This window comes from Psittacula echo (genome assembly GCF_963264785.1).
Source record: "Psittacula echo genome assembly, chromosome: 2".
NCBI lineage: Eukaryota > Metazoa > Chordata > Aves > Psittaciformes > Psittacidae > Psittacula > Psittacula echo.
The window spans coordinates 45,805,744-45,829,760 of NC_137737.1; the positions used below are offsets into that span (position 1 = coordinate 45,805,744).

At 37.3% G+C, this 24,017-nt stretch overlaps 1 protein-coding gene across 8 annotated transcripts in view; it reads right to left on the reverse strand.

The window, feature by feature from the left end:
- The window catches only part of PARD3 (par-3 family cell polarity regulator), a gene marked incomplete at both ends in the record, with an annotated part of 466,908 nt that overhangs the window by 88,863 nt on the left and 354,028 nt on the right, over positions 1 to 24,017 (reverse strand). For all 8 annotated transcript variants that reach the window (XM_080611294.1, XM_080611295.1, XM_080611293.1 and 5 more), the window contains one exon: positions 12,032 to 12,289. In XM_080611294.1, coding sequence (XP_080467420.1) covers positions 12,032 to 12,289 — 258 coding nt within the window. The remainder of the gene's footprint in view (positions 1 to 12,031; positions 12,290 to 24,017) is intronic.

Genomic DNA, 24,017 nt, shown 5'->3' on the forward strand with positions numbered 1-24,017 from the left:
CTCTATCTGTGCTTACGAGGAGGGTGGTTGTTTAGGTTGTTGGGTTTTTTTACTTTTTGGTTTTTTTTGAGGCTGGCTCCCTTTTGTTGCTGCAAGCTCAGCAGGCAGCTTCCTCCCCCTGTCACCATCCTGCAGTGCTCCTGATCTACACAGAAGAAATGCTTCATTTCCCCCTTCCTCTCCTCCAGTGCAGCCCTTCAGCTCAGCAGGAGGCACCCGCATCTCCTGAGGCTCTGTTCCTGCAATGCCACAGCACTCCCCATCTGCAAATTTTAGCTCATGAATGAATGTAGGTGAGCAGGACTTTGAGAAATGCTTGGAAGCCTTTGCGTCACAATTCCAACATGGTACAGTTGCCCTGGGAGTTATGATCTCTTTTTTCCAGGAAATAGTGCAGATGAGCTGCAGAACCCCAGTGTTAAAAGAGAAATACTGAAAAGCCTTTAGCAGAACAGAAGCTGTCAGAGCAGCAGGTCCCACATGACAGCAATCCTGCCTGTGCAGGAGAACAAAGCAATTCTCCACCAGCAAAAGAAGACCAATTGAAAAGCAAGAACTGAATATGTATAACAAGCATATGCAATCCAACAGCACACACAACTCTGAGTCCTTTTTTAAAGGTACTTTCAGATGCATCATTTTTGGTGGAGCTGAATGTTGTATGCACAATAGAATACCTGTGAAGTAAAGGAGAAAAGGCAGTTTCTTACGCTTCTAGAGAAATGAAGAGTTAGACTTTGCTGTCATATTTTTTCTTCAAGTTTTGCATAGTGTAGTGGCAAAAAAAGACAACACATATATTCAAAATAATTTCTGAGAAACAAGCCATGTACCTAAGTATAACTCTGAAATATGGAAATACAACAGGTGATTTAAGAAAAAAGCCAGGTTTGGCAATCATTCTAGGAAAAGTTCAATGATAACAGTGATGTATTATTTTCTAAGGTAATCCTTATTATTTGAAAAATGTCTTTTGATGCCTGAAGACTTTGTAAACTTTTCTTCCTCACCTCCCCCCCCCCAACTCTTCTCAGAGTTGCACAGCTACAGGGTGAGAGAAAATGAGCACAAACTGGAGCACAGGAAATTCTGATAAGAGAAGCTTTTGGAGTTTTGGTTGGTTGGTTTTTTTTTTAGATAGCATGAAGCTGGTCAAATACTGGAACAGGCACTGAGGGAGCTGGGTGAAATCTCCAGCCTGAGATATTCAGGATACAATTGCAGCCTTGAGCAACCTCACCTGATCAAAACTGCTCTGAGCAGAGGGTTGGACTAGATGAGGTCTGGAAGTCACTTCCTCTGGAGCGGAGAAATTTTTAGAGAAGATTTTTGGGGTTTTTGTATGAGTATATATAGACAAACATAAACATGCACACATAAAATTCTAGCACAGATAGATACATTCATGTATCTGCATCTCATTCTGCACAGGTGTATGTGCTCTACTGAATATGGGGACACAGTCATACATGACATGCTACATAAATGATGGAGGTATCTGAATCTGAAAAAGAATATTAAAAACCATAAGCATGAGCTCCAATAAAGCAAGATTATTCCTGACACTGAAGGCTATCTTGGTTCTACCTATTTTCCTGTTAAATGCTGACATTTTAAGCTGCAGTAATATGAACTACATCAGAATATTGTAGCTGATGAAAGCTAATGAAATTCAGTCAGTGTGAACTGTTCAATGTGGCTTAAGAGGGCAAATAACAACTTAGCTCTGACCACCTCAGCAAGACTTTGAGGACATTTTTTGAAATTTTAATTAGACTGGATTAAAGAAAATGTCTACAAATAAGGAAATAAAAAGATGGCTCTGCCCTAAATCAGCGTGCACGCACAGCACAGACATCAGTTGCATCCGCTGAGTGTGACATACTTTTCACGAGTGAAAGATGTGCAAAGGAAAATAAAGATTGTGATAGTTTTCCAGCCACCCACATAAAAGGATCAGGGTACAGTCCAAACCACATGGACTGCTTCAACCCACTGTCTTCTGCTGGTGCTGAGTAACCAAATATTAGTTGTTTTAGCACAGTACCTGAATGGAAAGTTTCCTGGATATTACTTTACAGGGAGACCTTCCAAGAAGAAACAAGTTATGAATCTCAACTTAAAATAGTAACACAAATGCATTTTGGGACTAGAAATTACCAGAGTATGATAGTGTAGACAAAAATTAGATGAACAGCCCCACTAAAGTGAACGGAGCAATTTCTTTTAATTGTACATCCTTTTACAAAATGCCTTTGCATAAATTCTCATAATTGCTTTTCTTCATGATCCTCCAAAGATTTAGATAAAAAAACATTACTTACAGCACTGTTTTAATTCCAAGTTAGTTTTAGATGAACTACAAGGGCCTAACTTGGTGACTGTGCAATCATCTTACTGACTGTACCAACTCTCTTAATTTTCCTCTATCATCTCGCTAATATTTTTGCCTCACTTGTCATACATAAAACCATACATATCCACAATTTTTAATATGTTTATTTGAGAATTTACACTCTATCAGACAGAGTTTGAGAAAAAGGCATTAGTAAAAGCAAATGCATAGAAAATTGCTTCCACAGAAAAGAAGCCTCTGTCTTAAGTACAGTTTTAAAAAAGTTGGATCAATTAGCAATCTGTGAATGTTAGAAACATCTTAACAATATCTCAAAGATGAAAGAGCATATCGCAGAATGAGTAAAGGGGTAAAAATTAAATTATGTCTGCAGTCATAATGAATCAAAGCCCAGAAGGTGGTCTCTAAATCAGCAGGTTTTGATGAAATATTAAGGAAAATTATTATTGATGAAAAATGAATAAGCTCTTTTTTGATTTTAGCAACCTTTAAATCACGCTTTGCTAATTAAAATAGCTTCAATTCATCCCTCCATTCCTTGATGGGCATTTAGGAATCCTTAGAAAGAGATGGGTTAATTTGACAACATTTTAGCAAATATGCATAGAGTTTATCTTAAGCAAGCAGACACAGCACAGTTTAAGATTATGTACAAAATAATACATAGCTAAACTTTATCTTTCTTTTTATTTTTTCTCTCTTTTTTTTTTTTTTTTAAATTTTTTAAACACTGTCTCTACTAACATAATTACAAAGTAATGACAGGCAACTTCTGCTTGTTTCCTCTGCAGCATACAATACCCAGTAATATATACTACAACTATTAATGAGCCATGAACTATGTGTTGGGAAATAAAACCTGATGCTACTATTTTCTGCCTGTCTCCTTTGTTTGCCAGGTCAGAGTCCTTTTAGGACAATTACTCCTACTACCTAGGAGGCTTCTTGCTGAAAGTACTGCAATTTTCTGCAAATGAATTTCCTTCCCAAAGATAAGTGGAAATGAAGTCTGAGGGACACTGAAGTTGTACAGATTCGAATTACTTTTTAAAATGTTGGTAGTAGAAATTCTGCATTCTCTTGTCATCCCAGTTTATACTGTGCTTCCATTAAAGGGAAACCTAGGAATGAGGGAAGGCTGTAATTGAGACTGAATTGTTGCATTTCATACAGAACGCGACGCAACTCAGGTGTATCATGTATTATTGTTGCAAACTACGCACAAAAATTAAAATGAAGAAAAATCCGCTCCTTTGTTTTTTCTTTCATAAATTCTTATATCACCGCCTAAACTCCAGGCAGATTAAATTACCTCTCCATTACAAATATGTGACCTACTTACTGCAATAAAATTTCAATATATCCATCACATAAGAAAGACTTCTATGAATGCATCAGATTGAAAAGCTATTTAAATTTTACTAGTTTTTAAGGAATAAAAAAAAAAAAATCACATTAAGTAAATAAGTTTGATGTAAGAACAACATTTTTCAGAAGTACATAATCATATAAAATCGCTCATGCAAGAAACCTTTTAATGTCTCACATCATTTCTTTGAGCCTTAAGGAACAAGATTTCAAACACCTTATAAACCAATTCTTTAACGATATGCTACGAAGTACAAGCTTGCCATAATATGCACTGTTTTCTGAGTGACGAGTAGAAAATCATTGGTTTTCAACTTCCCAACCAAGAACAAATTGAAATGAGATCTTTTGGCAATTTCTCAATTTCCAGGGTTGCCGATGTGGTATGTTTCATAAGCGCTCATTCAATGAGTTTACAAGATGCTAAAAGGAATTAACCACTACCCCCCAACGTATATGTAGTGATGTTGTTTTCCTTCCTAAAATTTACTGCAGAGGATTCCTTCCCACAATTAGACTCCACCACTTCCGCCAGTAACAAACTACTTCAACTGTAAGCAGGATGCTTTTTAAGTCACATAAACAAACCAGACTGGCCATAAGGATGAACAATGCAGTTAAATATAGTTTGTCTCCTCTGTGAAGGAGATTTCATTCATAAAAAATGAACAGAACAAGAATCCCTTCAAATCCTCCAACATTAGAGGGACATAAATAAATTAAAAAAAAAAAAAAATTTACTTTTCAACCATTAAATCTACATTAATTTCAAAATCTAACTTCAAATTATATATTTAGATTTAGCAAGCAGAGATACAAGATTCAATGAACACACAGCACTCCCTCAGAGGCCTGTACACCCCGCTCCTGTAAGAAACCTCTAAAATGAAAAATCCCCAGCTCTTTAAATGCTTGGAGACGAGAAGCCTGAATCCTTTACCAAAGAGGAACAGATGGGTTGACTGGAGGGACATAAAAGAAAGAGGAATCATAAATTTATATTCTATTTAGAAAAAGCCACATTCAACAGCAACAAAAAATTAAATTGATTAAATTATGGTATTCAAGTGCTGCATAACATCAGTTCACAATCCAAATTTTGGTTAGCAGACTAGCAAAGAACAGATTTTAACAGTTTACACTGGTAGGATCAAAGCACTTCATTTAATGAATGGGAGAGCCTTTGCTTTTTCAGTTTTGTGTACACAAATATTCCCCATAATTTTCTCAGGATGAAGAACTTGAAATTGCGTTGATGGCATTAGTGGGAAATAAAGATGTGCATGTTACACACACAGCTGGTTTTTTGGACTGCAATCGCAAACCATACAATAACCATTCTATGTCTGAGACATTGCTTTTTCTAGTTTTTACATCATGCTTTGTTTCATACTTGGATATATAATTTAAGTCTCCTTTTTTCTTTTTTTTTTTTTTTTAATGAAATGTTGCCTTCTACCATCTGAAAAAAAAAAAAAAAAAGTAAAGGTTGTTCTCTTTTTTTTTCCTCCAAGCAACAAAATGCCCAGCTGACCTAGATGTGTGTGCAAATTGCACTAATATAGAAATTAAAAATATTATACACAACTCAGTTACAATGTATTTTAAATCCTAATACATATTATACCCTTACAGATTTTGATTTGCTCTTTGTAAGTACAGCCTTTCATCATAAGCAGTAGATACACTTAAAGATTAAAGATCACACACCTAAACAGATACTCCTAATTTCCAGCAAACGGAACTTTGTTGGGAGTTACTCAGCACAGGGGCAGTAAGGACAGATAAAGGCAGGCCTCACTTCATCCCCTTGTTTTGTAACCCGAAGTGGGAAGTTCATCTCTCTCTTATCTTTCTATGCATTTTCCCACTGCAACCATTTGTAGAGGTACTAAATTGGGCTGTTTTTGTAAAAACAAACAAATAGCTGTCAGACTTCAGATTACACATCAAGCTGACTGGAAGAGAGAGGAAGCAAAACCACCAGGGTTTAAGTGAGGCTGCGGCTGTGGTAAATGAAAAAAGACATGGTTCTCACAACAGTATCAGTGCTTGATATCTATTCAGAAAGAAACCAGGACTTTCAAGTAATTAAAATGGAAGACCTGAATAGAGTTAACTGAAAGTCTGCTATTTATTCCACCAAAGTGGTAACCCAAACAGGACAGTGCAATTGCATACTTTCACAATAGGGAGCCTACATAAATCCTCATGAATTTATATTAAAAATTGTCTTATATTCTATCAAGATGGAAGAACAAAAGAAAACAACCAACCTAAGATAATAAAATGCCAATGCTAATAGTGTCTATTGGGTTCTAAATATAAGGGTCTATGAGAGACCAAGCTAATTTTTAGGCAGTCCTGGGGGCAAGGATTACTGGCTTATAGGATGAACAGTAGAGGAACAAAAAACCCCAATGTGTTAGAGATAAAGTAAAATTAAACCCATGAAGAGTCTCGTAGAGGCTCTAACTAATCCTTCTCCAGGTTATCACGGACAGAGAAGGAAAAATACCATAACTACTTCCAAGTATTATTTTCAGTTTTACATATTAGAGAACTGCAAATAGTTCATTACCCCACTGCTCTCCAGCGGCTTGTCTTGGAAAGTCTGTCTCATGGTCTCATAATGGCATATGTGCTATTCTCTGGCCAGGAAAGTCCTTCCAGAAGCCAAATTCTCACAGGAATGAAGCTCTGCTATGCCACAAAATGGTGATGCTCATTGGAAGATAATAATTTGAACCAAATTACTATTGATTTCTGAAATGTTACTGATTATTTAGGAAGCATGCAAAACAAACAGGCCCCTGCTCCGAAATACTTGCAACCTAATGGAGTATTTACAGCATTATTTATCCATAAGAGTGGTACCTTCCCCTGGTAGCATATCATCTGTAGGGCTCTGATAGCAGAGGGTGATAAACAGTGAAGAACAAGGGATCCAGGCATAGGGAAACAATTCCACGTCAGTGAACTAAACAGAGGGAGAAGTGAAGAGCTTATTCTTAATCTTACTCAGTCTAGGCTGTTAGCCTTCTGCACAGCTCTGCAGGTTTTAACATTGGTTAGATGGTTTTCAGTGCAACGGCCCTTCCCTTCGTGAAAGTGCTTAACACCTTGAGTAATAATTCCTATCTCCATCTTTGGTGAGCCTGGAAGTAAGCTCAGATTCCTATGAGACAGACTTAAGAACCCTCTTATGACTGACACTACTAATAAAGAAGTTTAATATAGCTGCACAAGCGCCTTGGTTTTTTAACAAATATTTATCCAGGCATGGCAATATATTATTTTATAGCTTACATGACCCATTCTGCTATTGCTGAGAATTATTTTACACACACTAGAAAGACAGGGTCTGCTTATTTAACTTTTTACATATATCTATATTATATTGGAGTGTTTCTTTCTAGCTTCTGGGGTTCATTACTCTTGTGCCAATTTAGGCACAAAGATACTACGGAGTGAATAGAAGTTAACATCTTAATAAAATGTTCTCCCCTTTTTTTTGGAAGAGCAGCAGCAAAGTATGTCGTCCAGCGTTAAAAACAGCATCTTGCCTCTTTGCACCCAGCAGATGACAGTTAAAGCAAGTGGGGCTATTTTCAGTTCCCAAATATTCCTTTGACATAACTTGATTTCACTTCTGATAGAAAAGAAACCAGTTCATAAAGGTCTCCCTTCTAAAATGAAATTTTTTTCTTTTAATGGCAAAATGCATGCAAAAAGCATATGATTATGGTATTTATGTTTCCATTAAAATGTCCTCAGCAAGCTGGAGGAGTCTAACCTACTATTTTCAAGCTATTTAGTTTTACAGCAGCACAGTGCCTATTTTATTTCAATTATATTTCAGGACAACGCACTCTTGGTGGGAAATGATTACAGAGTGACAGCCAGTAAATGTCCATTAGAAGTTGTCTTTCTACATGCTGCTTAGTTGTGGATGTCAGGTGATTGCTATAAAACCCTGTTGTATAGCATCATTGTCATCTATATGAAAAACACTATTGATCAGTCTTGCAGCATCTCTTCTGTACGACGGAAAACATACTAGACATTTTTCAGCTAAGCTAAAAGCTTTATTCAGCAGAACACAGTTCTCAAGACACTTCTTTCCTGAACTGTAAAATAAACATAGATTATACATTCCACCTCGATTTAACTCCACTGATGCCTAACATAAGTGAAAAACCTAGCAGCCTGTCTCTGTAAGCTATCAATACATAGGATGGAGCTAACAGTGCAAGGGCAGATGACGTACATGCAGCAATACTAATCACCAGTACCTATTGCTGGAGCTCCATTTCTTCTGAGCAATAAACTCCTCCTCTGTTAAAAAAGGGAATCTGCTTTAATTCTCCAGGATCAAGAACAAAAAACAAATTTTCTCTGTGTGTGCACTACTGGAGAGACTTACTAGGGTAACTGAAATAGAACTTATTTCCAGATTCACAGGAGCTACTCACATGCATAGACTATGTAGGAAGCCCAAAATAAAGATCCTCCCATATTTCACCTACATATTTAAAAGACACTATCACAGAAAAACCAAACCAAACAAACACCCACCCAAACCACACCAATATCCATCGAAGATTTAACCCTGATACAACATAAATCTGCATTAAAGAAATTCTAAAACAGATTCAAGTCCTGTAAGGGTATTTTTGAGTAAAATTTGCTATTTAGAAGTGTGAGGTTTTTTACAGCCATTGTTGGTAAAATGGATAAAGGAATGTCACTTACACACATACAGATGGGCGATTTTCCAAAGTGTAAGTTAACATCTCTTTCTTGTTTGCTGTATTTGTCATTATACAATCCAGTTTCTAATCTAGAGAAATGGACTACGTTTTTCTTACTGGTTTGTACTATCTGTCTACAATTGCTTGGAATACATGCAAACATAAAATACATCCAAGAAGCAGAATGAAGAAGCAAGCTTGTTTTTAACACTGGTTTCAAGTTAGGTTATAAAATACTTGGAGGATCTCTGCCTGACAACTTGACAGTACCATAATTTGTTGAATCACTATAATAGTTATCCTCATAATATCCTTAAATTTGCAAAAATTAAATAAAATTGTCCATTATTCTGATGAACAGTTTACATACTTCTCCTCCTCTTTGTTATCATTCATATGCCATGACATAGTTAAACTTACATCAGTTGGTGGCCTGTCTTGATGAAAATAAGAGAGAAGTTGAAGGAATATTAAAGAAAAACAAACCCTGACAAGGCCTCACACACAGGCACAGTAATTCTCTTGCAAGTTAAGAAAAAATTGTCATAAGTGTTCAGCAATGGTATGCAAATTATTATGGGACATTTTGTTATGCGCTTCTTTGTAAGAGACTTAAATAACCATTTGGACATACTTAAATGTCAAATTTTGTTTGGCACTAAGCACCAAACTTTAATAGAAATAACATTTCCCATATAAACAATGCTGCTTTTAATATGAACGTGCTAAAGATTTGAGACAGCCTGGCTGTTACCAGCTCCTGGCAGTTCAGCGCAAGGGTAACGCGCTGTGAGTGGTTTCCCTTCCCATCCACAAAGGCTGGAAGCAACTGTTTCTATTTAGGTAACCTCTGAAACATCCAGAGGAAAGGAAAGAATGGCAGGGCAAAGGGGAAAAACACACTGAAAATAATGCTTACCACAGGTGAACATTAAAGTAAACAATATTTTAAGTATGCGGAACTGCAACCAACTGTTGAACAGCAAGAAATAAGTTGCAGTGCACAAACGGTGAGGAGCCAGGTACCCTACAGTTGGGGAGACAACACAGTTAACAAGCACCTCAAGCCACGACTATTTTTCAAAACGATGCTCAGATGATACTTTCTTAATACATCTAAGATAAAGCCTGTAAAACACAGGGCAGCCTTGGGAAGATGGCTTAGCTGCGATCCAGGCTCTCCTGCTGACCATTACATATGTTCAAGCTCATAGATGTACTTCACACACCTCAAGGAAGACTGAAAACTGCTCCCTCACAGCTGTTATATCATCTCTTCTGTGCCCAACTAGATGATCATTAAGGCCCCTTCCAACTCAAACCATTCTATGATTCTATGACATGCTCTGTCAGCAGCTGGCCTGACTTCTGCAGAGTTAAATTTGAGCCTGAAATTGTGCAAGCAGCTGCAATGTTCCCCAAAAGCTCTCCTGGAGCTGGATTCACCAGCTCCACAGTTTGGCTGTTTAAATAAAGGTGTGAAGAGACAGGAAGAAAACCCTACATACCAGACCCTTGAACAGGTACCTCACATTTACAGCAATTAACAATCTTTCTCCATCTTAAATCGCCTATTTCTTTCCAGATATTTCTTGCTGAATGCGTCTCTCTTTTATCACACGACTGGGGGGGCTTTTCTTGCCTGTTCTAGTCCCCGACTTGCATCTTCTCTCTCTGCTCGCAGAGAGCAGTGTAATCCAGCTGTGAGAGACAGACCCTTCTGTGCTCCAGGAGCAGCCTGAAAGTGCAAAACTACCACACTGCTCTTCAGTCCTGCCCATGTGATTAACATCAGATTCCCCAAGTACTCCATTATCTTCAGTTCGACTCAGTCTCTCCCGGCTCTTTTATCAGCAATCACACAGAGTTAGGTAGGTCACTCAGGTCTTATATTTCACTGTGCCAGGTTTGCATCAAAGAACTTTTTTTTTGTTGATGTGACATTGGTGCCATTCAACTCCACCATGAAACACTGCCTTTGGTCTAACAAAACCAGCCGTGAAAGTCACCACGCGGCAACCACATCCGACCAAGCTATCTTGATTTCCAAAGGCACAAAAGTGCTTAAGTGTCAGGCACCAGTGCATACCAGCACCAGTCAATATAAGGCTAAGGAACAGAAAATTTTAACGGCACAGATGAAGCTGTTGTCTTTTAAAATTATTTTGCTTCCTTTACTGAAATAAGGTAGTTATCCACAAAATATAAGTTATTTTTATTCAATATGGAAACTGGACCTTTTACATACTGCAAAACAAGAGAACAGTGTGATTGCGAAAATAAAAAGGCAGGTGCGCTACTGAATTTTAGCGAAAATTTATGCATTCCACAATGCAACTGAGATTTCCTTAATTGTCATGTTAGAAGGTATATTTTTACCCACATTATGCAAACAAACTTTTCAAAAATGATCTAGTGGAGGGCTAAATACACTACTCTTGGTCCTCAATTAAAAAGAGTTTTAGACAACTGAACTCTGCACGACCACAACTTTTCTTAAGACCAAATACAAATGACTCCATTACTACCTAGTACAGAATATACAAGATGAATGCCAGTCCTCCTGTAGAGCTATATGGATCTTAAACACTGCAACCAAAGACACTGCTCTGCTGGTTTAACTGAAAGTCCAGTATTTTTCTCATGGAAAGAATGGGGTATAAAACAAAATAATGAATGGTTTTACTATGAGTTAAATTAATAACCCCTGTATGAGCTAATGATACCTCCTGCGCTAGGATTTTAATGTTAGTTTTTGTAAAGCTGAGAAAATGCAGAACTACAAGTTCATAGATGGAAGCCAAGAAAACAGATGTATTTTCATTGTTAAATTACAAAAAAACTGTGAATTTTGCCTTTGGTTATTTCTACTTTATGTTAGTTTATATGCCTGTTTTAGCTTCAGGTTTTCAAATGAACTCAAAATTCCGTCAACAGAAACCATAATTTTGCCCAATTTCAGCAGAAAAACAAGCATGACATAGTTCAGAAAGTGTAGCCACATGAAGAGTATAACTTACAAGCTAAAGCCTGAGAAAAGAAAGTAATTCATGAGTCAAGCTTGGAGTTTACTCACTTAGTCTGTATTTAATCAAAATACTCAACCTGTTAGACTGAAGTTCAGGACTACAGCAGGACTAGAATCCAGGTAAGTTTTCACCCACTTTTATTATAACGAGAACTTTCCAGAGATTTTGTAACTGCTGTGAACAGGTTGGCAGTGTTGTATTCCACAACCAGATCAGTTAGAGCTCTGATAAATAAACCAGATGACATTACAATTTGGATTTAATTTGACTGGTAGTAAACAGTAACTCCAAAATTCCTGAAGAATGAGAAGAAAAGCAGTTGCTCTGCAGAAAATAACTTTCGCGTCCCATTCTGTTAGAGTTTGATTTGTGTGAGTTCAATACTTTTCTACATAAAGGTTTTTAAAAAGCCATTAATAAAAAAGCCGTTCTGACTTTACAATTGATGTACAGCCATCTCCCATGACAAAAGCATTACAAGGGTAGATTTTGAAAGAGCATATTGACTGATGTCTGGTGCCTACCTGTCTACAGGTGAAGACTTTGAATTCCGTGGTTTCTTTACTTGGGCATACAAGGCTTCCACTGTTTCCCCTTCCCTTGGGCTCTGTGGTCGCGTGTTCAGCATTATTGTGCCGCTGTTTGAAGAAGAGTCATAGGAAGCAATCCCAGCGTACATTGGGTCCACATCACAGCCAAATGTCCGGTTAAAATCCTGTATCTCTGCATAGTCACGTTCACGAGCTTGTCTCTCTCGAAATTCTCGAGTTTTTGCTTGAATTCTGAAAAATTAAAAGCAGGCTGAAACTAATGTTCCCCCCCTCCCCCCCAATAGTTTGAAAGCAGCAGTTAGCAGACACTTTTGGTAGCCCATCTTAATAAAAACCACTGAAGTGTTTCCAGTTTCAGTTTGTCATGGAGTCCCAGGTTTATGTTAGCTATGGAAGCCTGGATTGAAGCAACACTGGTCTTTAAGGACGAAGTCTGATTTTCCACTTTTTTTTCATTATTAAGTTAAATAATGACTAGCCATAGGTGTTGGAAAACAGAGTTTACCTGCTGTTTCATGCATCTTAGTATGCTTGTGCTACTACCCGACCTGTCTGACAATGGCTAAACACCATTCATATTGCCTTGTACTCCATCAAAACCTATCAAAACCTCGTACTCCATCAAAACCTATGCCTGTATTTAGATAGCAATTGTAATGTACTTTCTTGGCCCAATACCACAGAAATCATACTTCTTTTGGAATTGAAAAACTTCATAAGGATGGGGGGGCACACATGTACATTTATGTATGCATACATGCAGCAAAGAGCAGAAGCAGATTCTTGTGTGAATCATTTAAAATGTGCATGTTTTGTTTAAAATGTAAACAAACTGAATCTGGCATCTCCCAAAAGTAGGCAGTTTCTTCTCATAAAGTAACAACATGTGCCCTATGTTAAAGTTACAAATGAAAGGTGATGCAGGGGTTTTGTGTCTAGGTACACTTCTTTAGCTGCATAATAGAAAGTAACAAATAAAACCAGATGACATTTAGGAACCTGGCAAACACAAATTGAGTGCTGGTCATGTTTTCAAAAGCATGCAAAGCTATTACTAAAATTTAATCTGGGCTTCAAAGTTTCTTTGTCATTTTAGAAAATTTGATGTATCACACACACATACACAGTGAACTGAAAAAAACCCCAATCCCCTCAACATTGTCTCCCCAGACCAATTTAATGCTTTGTCATCGTTGCAAAATGAAGCACCCAGATGTCTCCTCCCTTCCATTAGTAAAATGTGCTCTTTTTTCATCTAATACAGCCATGGATACACAGTGTGACAGCATCCATCCATTCAGACTACAGCTCTGTGCACCTCTTGTTACATGACATTTCCAAAGAGCTTGCTCACCAACTTTGAACAAGGGTAGACTACTCTAAGCCTTGTTTCTTTTGAAAATAGAAAAGCCTTAAAGTAACTTTGACATTTTCAGAAATTTTAAACTTAGTCCCATTCACGATTAATCTTTGCAAAAAGAAAAGAGGATACACAAACAGTGGGATTCAGCCTGTAGATAAAGCCATCAGAATTTAGGTGCCTGCAGCAGGGGTGGCCAAGCCAGCTACACGTGCAGATGCCCTTTACAGTCTAGGGAGCTGTAAGTCAGCAGATTAAAGAATCACACAGCTGCCATGTTAGTTGGTGTGTTCAAGCATGAGATGAGTCACTATAGATGCTTTTGATGCTGTTTAGGTCTTCCTTGGGAGCTTGGACACTCAGTCTTGATTCAGCTGCTCAGACATAAGCAGCTATGGACATCTGACATCCCCAGGTAATCCTGCTGCACCTCCAGCTGCTGGGCAAGAAGGACCCCTGTAGGTCCTTGTCACATCTGCCAGGCCCATGCTGACATCTCAGAGGCTGTGATGACTAAAATGGTAAAAGACATCTGTGTTCAAGCATGTGAATCCAGCCCTGATCTGGCATATGAACATCTAAATTTAAGTGTCTTCATCAGACTGAGTCCCAGGCAAATTGTTCTTTCTATACTAACAAAGATCATCGTAACAAAATAAAGGAATAGGAGAAGTGATAGGCAGTCCTTTTTCTCTCCCAAATCTTGCAAGTACTGACCAAGGATACTGATCTGGAATACAACTGCCTGGCTGAATTCCCTTCAACAGTCAGTACCATCTACACTGATGGCTCAGTGATTCATTTACATGCTCTAAGTTATACCTGACCATAATTCCTCTTTTTATGTCTGCTACCACTGACTTGTGCACCACTCTTAGTCAGACTCAGTCACAGTGGAAAGAAAAACAGATACATACACACAAAAAAAGGGCAAACAGAAGAAATCTGAGAAAGTTTAACTTAAACATAAATTTTTAATTTTACAATTTTGCAAATAAAAAAATATTTTATTTACTGGTTGCTTTTTATTTCAATAGAGAAAAATGGAAATGAAAACTGTAACACTGTTCAGCTTACAGCATGTTCCTCAGCAATTTCAGCACATCAAACTGGAACTTCTTTTGTTTAATTTACAGTGAAGAAGGACTCAAGTTTAAATCCAAACCCCATTTCAAGATTAAACTGTGTTTCTGCATGCCTATTTTTAAAATAAAAATGTAACTTCTACATTGTCCTATATTCCAAAGCTGCAATTCAGAAATGTTACAACCTTAATTACTTGGAAGGTATCTATGCAGAAGGAAAAACAGGCCTGAAAATGACCTGTGGTTGTTGATTCCTCTCTCTGCAGGTTTCATTTCCAATTTGTAGCTCTGTTGTCACGGTTTAACCTCAGTTGGTAACTAAGTACCACATAGCTGATTACTCACTCCCCCCACCTGCAGTGGGATGGGAAGCAGAATCAGAAAAAGGTAAAACCCATGGAACAGTTTAATAATTGAAATAAAGTATACTAGTACTAGTACTAATTGTAATGAAAAGGGAGATAACAAAAAGAGAAAGAGAAAGAGAAATAGAAGTCAAGACAAAAACAAGTAATGCACAGTACAGTTGCTCACTATCCACTGACTTATACTCAGCCCATCCCCAGGCAGCAATTGGCCCTTCCTGGCCAACTCTCACGAGTTTATATGTTAAGCATGATGCCATATTGTATGGAATATCTCTTGGGTCACTTGGGGTCAGCTGTCCTGGTTGTGTCCCTTCACAGCTTCTTGTGCCCCTCCAGCCTTCTTGCCAGCAGGGCATGAGAAGCTGAAAAGTCCTTGACTTAGTATACATATCACTTAGCATCAACAAAACACATCAGTGTGTTATCAACATTATTCTCACACTAAATTCAAAATACAGTACTGTACTAGCTGTACAGTAGCCCAGCCAAAACCAAGACATCTGTATTAATTACAGGTGGAGGATTGTATTTTTTTATTGATACTTGTCCTCTGAATGGGAGAAGCAAAGGAAATCAGAAATTTCCTAGACATTGGTAGATTAAATTTTAATTTCAATAGACAATGTATCATCACATACTGGAACACTGACGGACACTAATTAAGGAAAAAAAAAATTCCATGTATTTTAGATAACCAAAATTTCAAAGTATGAAATCTGATGGTATAGCAACAATGTGGCACAGAGTAATTCAATCAGAAGAAAACATTATCATCTGAAGTCCTTATAAAACTGAATTACCTGGTGGTAATTGGTGATATTGGTCTCAGTGTTACATTGACACCTATGAGAGATGCCAGTGAACTTATCTAACTTCTGACCATCACATCACTTTCCACAGGTGTAGACAGGAGTGTCCCCCATTTCATGCTTACCAATTTTTCTCACACATCTACTTTCAGCTATTTAATATGTTTGGATGCAGCAACATTTGCAGCAAGAACAGTAGGATTTTTCTGTGCATGGTTCAAAGAGGGCTACCTATTACTGTTCAAGTGGGAAAGAACTGATTGTTGAAGTGTTATGCAAGTAATTACGTTCAGATCCACCAGGAAAATTCTTGGAATATTTTCCACAATTGCTAATACAGTGTGTTAATACACATATGTAGTAGTAAAAAAATAGAATCTAACCACATTATAAATCTTCATGTTAATTATAACCAAAGTACCCAGTAACCATTTGCAGTAACATTTAACAAAGAATAACCTTAAAGCAAAACTTATATCTGACTATACTGACACTCAAAATGTTCTGATTTTTTTCTTTTAATTATTTTTCTGTGCTTTAAGTTTAAACCACTGTGCAAGTCCTATCACTTTCACAATCCAAAAGTTCTGACTACTTAAAATATTTATCAATATTGTTTAAAATACAGCTTTGTTTTTGCTGTCTCCAGGACACATTACATTTAAACATTAAGTCTCCAAAACTAAAGGAACCAAATGACCAGGGAAAAATACATAGACATATTCTTGAAAATAATAATAGCTATCAATCAGCTGAATATTGCATTATCCCTTTTGCAATTATATTAGTTTTTAACTCTGAATATATTTTCATATGAGAACCTAAACTTACTGTGATGTTATTTTTTGTGTTGACCCTCCTCTTTGTGCGTGTGTGTATATGCATGATATGGCTCAAACTATTTGTTAGCATATACTGCATTAAGTATACATATGGGAAATGCCAGTGCAGACTATTGTGGGAAAGATTAACATGATTACATAAACAGCACAGACAAGAACATGGAATTTGCTCTGTACTTCAGCCACAATCAGCAATGATTCCACTATTGAAATCTGTAGAAGTATTTGACCACAGTGCTTTGGTTTCACAATGGGGATATGTGTATTAAGAAGTCTTGACGGAATTGTATTTCTTCATGACATGGCACAATAAAAATGCATACGTCTGAAATTTCAGATTAGCTAATTTTGAGGATTTATGGCTTTCCTACAGATTTTGTACAGGTTTAACAATAACAATAATAATACTAACGCTTAGCATTCACATAGCTCTTTTAATCTTCACAGAATTTTGCAAAAACAGCTAAACAATTTTGCACTGTTTAAATGAAACTGAACTTCTGAAAATACAAAAGCTATCCCAAGAAGTTTCTAAACTCTTTTTGCTGAAGTGTTAATACTGAAAATGTCAACAATGTACTGTCATGCTTTTGAAACTCAAATTATAATGTTCAGTATAAACTATCCTCATGTATTTGTGTGCCATTCAATTCAAAAGCTAACGATAACTGCTTCAAATGACAATATTGTTAGCTGCAGAACTTCCTGTAATTGTTAGAAGAGCTTTTTATTGCAAGCTAATCCAGTAATGATAGACATACTCATCCTATAGCAATTCCTATGCACATGAAACGGTCACAAAAGTAATGGAAAACCTTACGTGCTGCTGCTCCAGCAAAGAGCAGCCACCTCATTCCCTTCTTCAAAATGCTGTGAGATTCAGCTTTCTGATGAAGGCAACTACCATTTTAGACATATAAATGTAGGTGTCAACATATGTTTTGGACTCCCAGAAGAACTGGTCAAGATTCAGTCACATCAGGCAGCCGCCCACAGGGTCTAGAGAGCAGTTCAATTGAACATTTGTAACATGGCCATTTTAAGGTGAAACTAAACCTTTCTTCAGGCTCTACCAACTGTGTTGAGTCCCCCTCCCTTGACCAAAAAGGACAATAAGCCGTGTAGTTCTTATATGGTTTCTGAGAGCTCAACCCCACCCTCAGCTAAATGTTTACACAGCAGTTCTGTCTGAGCTAAACTTCAACTTTTTCCAGCAGCAGAAAATTTAAATCTTTGGTGCTGGCAGAGCTGCTGCGAGTAAAAGTGAATAAGCAAAGTTGGTAAAGAAGAGAAACAACCCTAATTTCATGTAGTGTTAGGAGTGAAATTGTAAACATATTCCCAATCCCTTGGGAGCTTCTGTGTCCTTTGTGGGATTTTTTCATATTAGTGATTTAGATTCTTGAAAAAAGTCACCTACTTATCTTAATTGATGAACACAACATGGAAAGGATATTCATGGCTTGTAGATTATATTTGCCATTGCAACGGCAGCAATGTCCTCCCCTAAGAGCTGAATCAAAGTTGGCTGCTGCTTCTGGTGTACAATTGCTTGGTCAATTCAATTAATCCTGCTGCTGCTGCCAGGATTCAGCTATTGCCCAAATGATAATCCACAACCTCATCTTTTCCACTGAGGCTCACTCATTTACAAAATCAGTATTGAACGCTTGTAGTTCCACATATGTGAGATGGCTGACAATGTTTATTAAAGATAGAAACAGCATTGTGTAAGGACAGAAGCTAAATGACAAGCCATTCACCACTGCCAGTTCTCAGTTCTTCTGCCATCAGACTGGCATGCATTGGGATGATGGATTGAAAACAGACAAAAACAATGACACGTTTATAAAGCCAGCCAGCTTGTTTAAGTTAGCCGACGGGGTGAACACATTCAGTCCAATTTTTGCCAGATATTGTTTCTTATGAAAGAGGTCAGAAGGTGTGCTGGCCAGTAGCCAAACCTTGACAAATTTGTCCCCTCCTCCTTTGCTAGTGAAAAATACTTTGCAGGCACAGTGCGCCATCAACTAAGCCAGGTCTTGCTGTTCCTCCTCCCCCTCTCCTTGACTGCCTTCAGGGCTTTAATGGCCGTTTTTCTAATTTTTGGCAATCAAGTCAATATTAGAGTTTGTCCCCTCTGCATTTTATTTTGACCTTTGTCTGGATCCAAGCAGAATTTTTCTGACAACTACTCTTCTAATGAGGGTACCTTGATTATAGGCATTATTGTGATTTCCCTCTGAACCAGCATATGACACTCAGCTTTTCTTATCATGATTAGACCTAGTCCGTTATCACAGTTATAACTACCTCTCAGAAAAGCCATCTGCCTTCCTGGGAAAATCATTCTAAAGAATCACTGTGGGCAATGGATAATCATGGGCAGCAACAGCGGTAGCTTACAAAAAAGAAGGACGACTCCTCTTCCTCATTTCCTTCCTCATTTCATGCAAAACTTTGGCATATTATAAAAAAAAAAAATAAAAGATAATACTGCTATGTAAATATATCTATATATATATAAAATTGAAAGGCTGGAGACCGGCCTTTTCCCAATCATTAAAAGAAAAATATTAATATTTCTGCCTTGTCTCCTGTGTACATACACGTACGGCCAGCTGGCTGAAATACGACTGTCTTCTGATCTGACACATGAAGAAACACATACAAAACGTGGTCAGTTTGCTATGGATAAGCACAAGCATACGGGGACAAAATAAGAAAGGCACAATCTGAAAGAAAAGTAGCAGGGAGCTTTAAAGACAACAATAAATCATTGCGTAATTGCATTAGCAGTAAAAGGAAGAGCAAAGAAAAGGTTGCTCCCCTGCTCAGTAGTGAGGGAATGATATTGACAGATGATGCTGAAGAGACCTAAGGCTTAATGGTCTTTTTTCTTTGCATCTGTCTTTGTTGATTGCAAGCAGGTGGTCAGCACAATTGATAACTGCCACCAATAACACAAAGATCTCCAATCTAACAGCAAAAGAAGTAGCAAGAAACTAGTTAAGCCAGCTAAGCTAGTTGAATTTCATCCAACACACACAATTGTCTGAGGTTGTTTCAGATCTTTTTCTGTAACCAGGAGAACTTGTTAAGGGCAGCTGAAATACTGGAAAGATAGAAAAAGTCAAACATCCCTCAGAGGAGAAGGAAAATTACACTCATCAGTTTAATTTCAATCCCCTTTGAAACAAACTACTAGTAAGCACAGAGAAGATAATGGGACAAGCAGTAGCCACATAGATTTATCAAAAACATATGGTGAAGTCAGTCAGATTTCCTTCTACAACACAGTAAATGGCCACGTGAACATAGCAGAAACAGTACATCCCAGACTAAGAAAAACAGCTACAGGACGGATGCAACAGGTTGAAACAGGCACTTCCTACTGAGTGTCTAGAGAGTAGCTTTCAGTAATTCATAGTCATGATAGATGGACGGATGAAGACATTTTCTACAATTCTCTCTGAATTTACCCAGGGTTTTGTTACTGAACCTGCAGAAAACTGGAGGAAAGGATTAACATTTCAAATGTTCTTGAAAAATAGAGTAGACTTCAAAAACAAAATTAACTTCAATAACAGCAACTGGATAGTAATTTACATAGTTGGAATAACTAAGTACAAAGTTACAAGTAGGGGGAAAATCTGTAAGTTGCTTTTTCAGGAATGGATCTAGATGTTCTACTGGATAACAGATACCTACGAGTCAGCAATGTCAAGCTGTTGGGGAAAAGAAAAAGACAGAGTGGGGACATAACAGCAGTCTCCTGATACATAAGGAGGAAAAGAATAATGTTTTCGATCTCTAATGTAAGTACTAAGTATTTAAACTGAACCAAGAATAACTGAGACTAGACACTGTGGGCAGGGGAACTTTCTAATGAAATGTAGCAGAAAAATTTGCTAAGGGAAGTTGTAGTGTGCATATCATTGTGAACTGGAAAAAAAGGAAGATGAAACAAACATCTTTCAGGAATGACATACCCAGGAGATCCTACCTTGGAAAAGTGATGTGGTCTTTCTTCTAGATCTATAATTCTGCACCTACATAGAAATTTTACACACATATATTTCTTATATCTTGGTTCTACAACAACAGAGAAGCGTAACAGGCACTACACATATAAAAAGAAAAAAAAAAAAGCTGCTCATCACCTTGAAATTAAAGAAATGCATCTACACAATCAGTCTTAATTTCCTTTCTCCTTCAACAATCACAGCCTATCTGCCAATTAGACTATGTGATAGTACTTACTGTCTCCCTGAAGTTCCCTTCCCCTCAAATCCCACATGCAGAAGAGATGCATGAGAGTTTCAAAAACTTTTAATGAACTACAACCCAGGAAGGCTGTAGTTAAAAAAAAAAGGGGGAGAGGGAGAGGTAAAGGTGAGAAGGTGATTGCTGTAAGTGCTCTAATACATTAAGAAGAGAATAACATGTTCATTTTATGAGAAGTTCTATTAAAGAAGGCAGCAAAATACAAATGAAGATGTAAAGAAATTAAAAAATACAGAAGAGGAAGTAAATAATATGCATAGAAGCAGGTGAAGTGCAAACACCAATTTGAAATCAAGTTATACTGATGAAACTAAAGAAGGCATTAGAATAATTTCTTCAAACCTGGTGGAATCTCTCATGTATTTCACCTCTACCTTTCCTTATTCCCTGACTTTCTTGATACTTCCTTTGTTTTTCCAAAGTGAATATATATGCCTCCCAGCGGAGTATCTGCTTTCTTGGATATTGGAGTAAACAAGTGAAAATACTTGCTTATTTGGTTTAAAAACCTGTAAATTACCACCTCACATTACAATCGAGCTTTTAGGCTACTTTGCAGTTAACCGTCTGCATCATTTCAGGGCTGAGGGTATGTGCTCCGCTTTTTCTTAAGGATATGTTTCAACCAAAGGTAAATGTATGAAGTATTTAGGAGGTATAGGACCTTCTGCTTTCAAAACAAACACTATCATGACTTAAATTTTCTTTCCTTATTTTCATGTCTGATCCAAGGGTCAGTCACCCCAGCAGTGGAGGATCACTCAGATGGGTCTGTTATCCTGCTGGGAACCATGTTGCATCAAAGAACATCATTGCTGTCTGTAAGCAAAACGGAATCTAGTTTTTCTTTTGCATTACAAAACTGTCCAGAAGAGCTGATATTTACACCTATGACAACAGATCCCTGATCGTTAGATTAATTTAGCTCTAATCTCCTACTGAAGTAGAGAGGAAGAATATAATGAGATTCAGCTACTGCTGATATATGACTTGGGAGAGCTCCTGCTTCCATCCCACTTCACTTTCAGAGCACTGGTTTCTGCTCTCATAAGGTCTTTCTTAGACCATTTTTTCACCTAGGTTTTTTTTTTTTCTTCCAACTGGAAAACAGTACCAGAAAGCAGCACTGGTGGGTAACATATGAATTCTGCAGTTAGATGTGCAAGAAGCAGCTGTTCCTGTATGTGCAAGAAATAAAAGACAGAGGCTATATACAAAATATATACCAATACCATATATCAAATATTACCATATATCATACCATACGTCAAACCAGTCATTCCCAGATACTGCAGAAGTAACTGGAGGTCCAGCCACAATACTGTCATCAGTTAGTTGAGCTGAGCATATCCAGCATCTATGCAACTTTAGCTGGAGTAACAAAATTCTGAAGTCAGGTAAAAAATTCTGCTGCTAGCTCTATTTCAGGTCCATTATTCTGTGTTTCTAGACTACTATGTATAAAGTAGCCTAATCCTGAAGTTGCAAAATGAAACAGTCTGAAATGACAAAAATATACAGTGGAAAAACCTCACAACAAAGCAATGGATTGTGTGGATCACGAACACTGAAGTTGAAAGAAAAGGAAAAGAAAAAACTTTCTACCAATAGAGAATATAGCTTATAAATCAGTATCTTTGCTCAAGACTCAAAAAAATAGCACCCACAACACCTCTCAGGTTTCATTTCTAAAACCTTGCTGCGTCACAGTACTGAGTGAGAGCATAGATATACAGCATGGCCAGAGACAAAGCCAGGTTTCCTATAACTCATTAAAAGGTTTGTTATAGTAACTAGTTGCAAAATAAAGGTTCCAGCTGTGGTCTGGAGGGGGAAGCTATCTTCCTGATGTGAATATATCATTAATTGTCATTCTGATTAGCCAAATATCTGCTGCTGCATATAAGAAAGGAAAAAAAGGTGGTTTTCGTGCTTTGCCTTACTGTTAGACTCTTGTAGGGCAGTCTGGAAAATCAATGGGTTTTCAGGTCTGCTCAACTTCTAACCTATTGTTCCGGTTAGAGAGTTTATTTCCCAGATTTTGGTGACAAACTCAGCAACAGTAAGTTCAGTTTGTTAATAATTATGGTATACATTTTTTAATTCTCAAGTAAGTATTTGCTACAGCAACTCTACAACTAACAGCATAGTTTAGTGACATCAGGGGACATACTGCTGCCTTATTAAGTTCTTGGCATTCTAAAGTGAACTACGACATAACAGTGCTCTTATTTAGAACTGAAATTTCTAAGACAGCACTGAACTCACATGATCTGCAAGACACCTTAACCAAATCTGTAACTCAGAATATTATAAAGACCACGTAAATTATAATTTTAAATATACTGCAAGGGAGTTGGCTGGACCTTGCCATGTACAAAACTTCAATGTTTTGAAAAAAGAAGGAGTAATAGAGAAACTACACTTTGTTTTAAAATCCCTATATCGACAAGATGTAGATAAGAGAATGTGAGGAACCTTTTAAAAAAACTATTTCAGCAACTATTACTCCACAAAAGCTTCAATTTACATGTCCCCCAAAGCCAGTATTTTTATGAAGTAGAACTGGTCTGAAACGTTTTTCCAACGCTCAGTACTGTCATGCCTCATTTCTGTGCTCTCTTACAAAAATTACTGCCATTGATTTGTTTTCACATCCTGCACCCGCATCCATAATGTGAAAAACCACTGCCAAAAACAATGCTACAAATCTCAGTGAAACTCGAATATCCCTTGACAAGCAGACCCCATCTCAAAATAAGTGAGAATGACAAACACATTGCTCTGATTTTCTGTTTCACGCAGGAATTTTTTTCTTTCCTCTCTTATGGGCTGGGAAGGGGGTGGAAGTTTTATCAGAAAAAGTTTTACACAAGTCACTTTAGAAAATATTTGTATTCTGAATGTTTGCAGTAATAATGAGTTTAAAGGTAATAGTTCTTGTAAAAGCTGTTAAGTGGCATCAAAATACAGCAGCAGCAAAACTAAACCTGAAACTTTGTGCTTATTTTAAAGGTACAGATAGCACGCTATGTAAGAAACAAAATTCCTCTCCTTATCATGGTATGTTGTCATTTTACCTAAAAGTAGGATGAAACTGCTTGATGAAAATATTTTGCTTAAGGGGAAAAAAGTTGGGGTTTTCCAACAAAAATATTATGGTCTCACTGGGAAATCTGGAAAGACACCAAGAGTGTCCTGCTGTTCA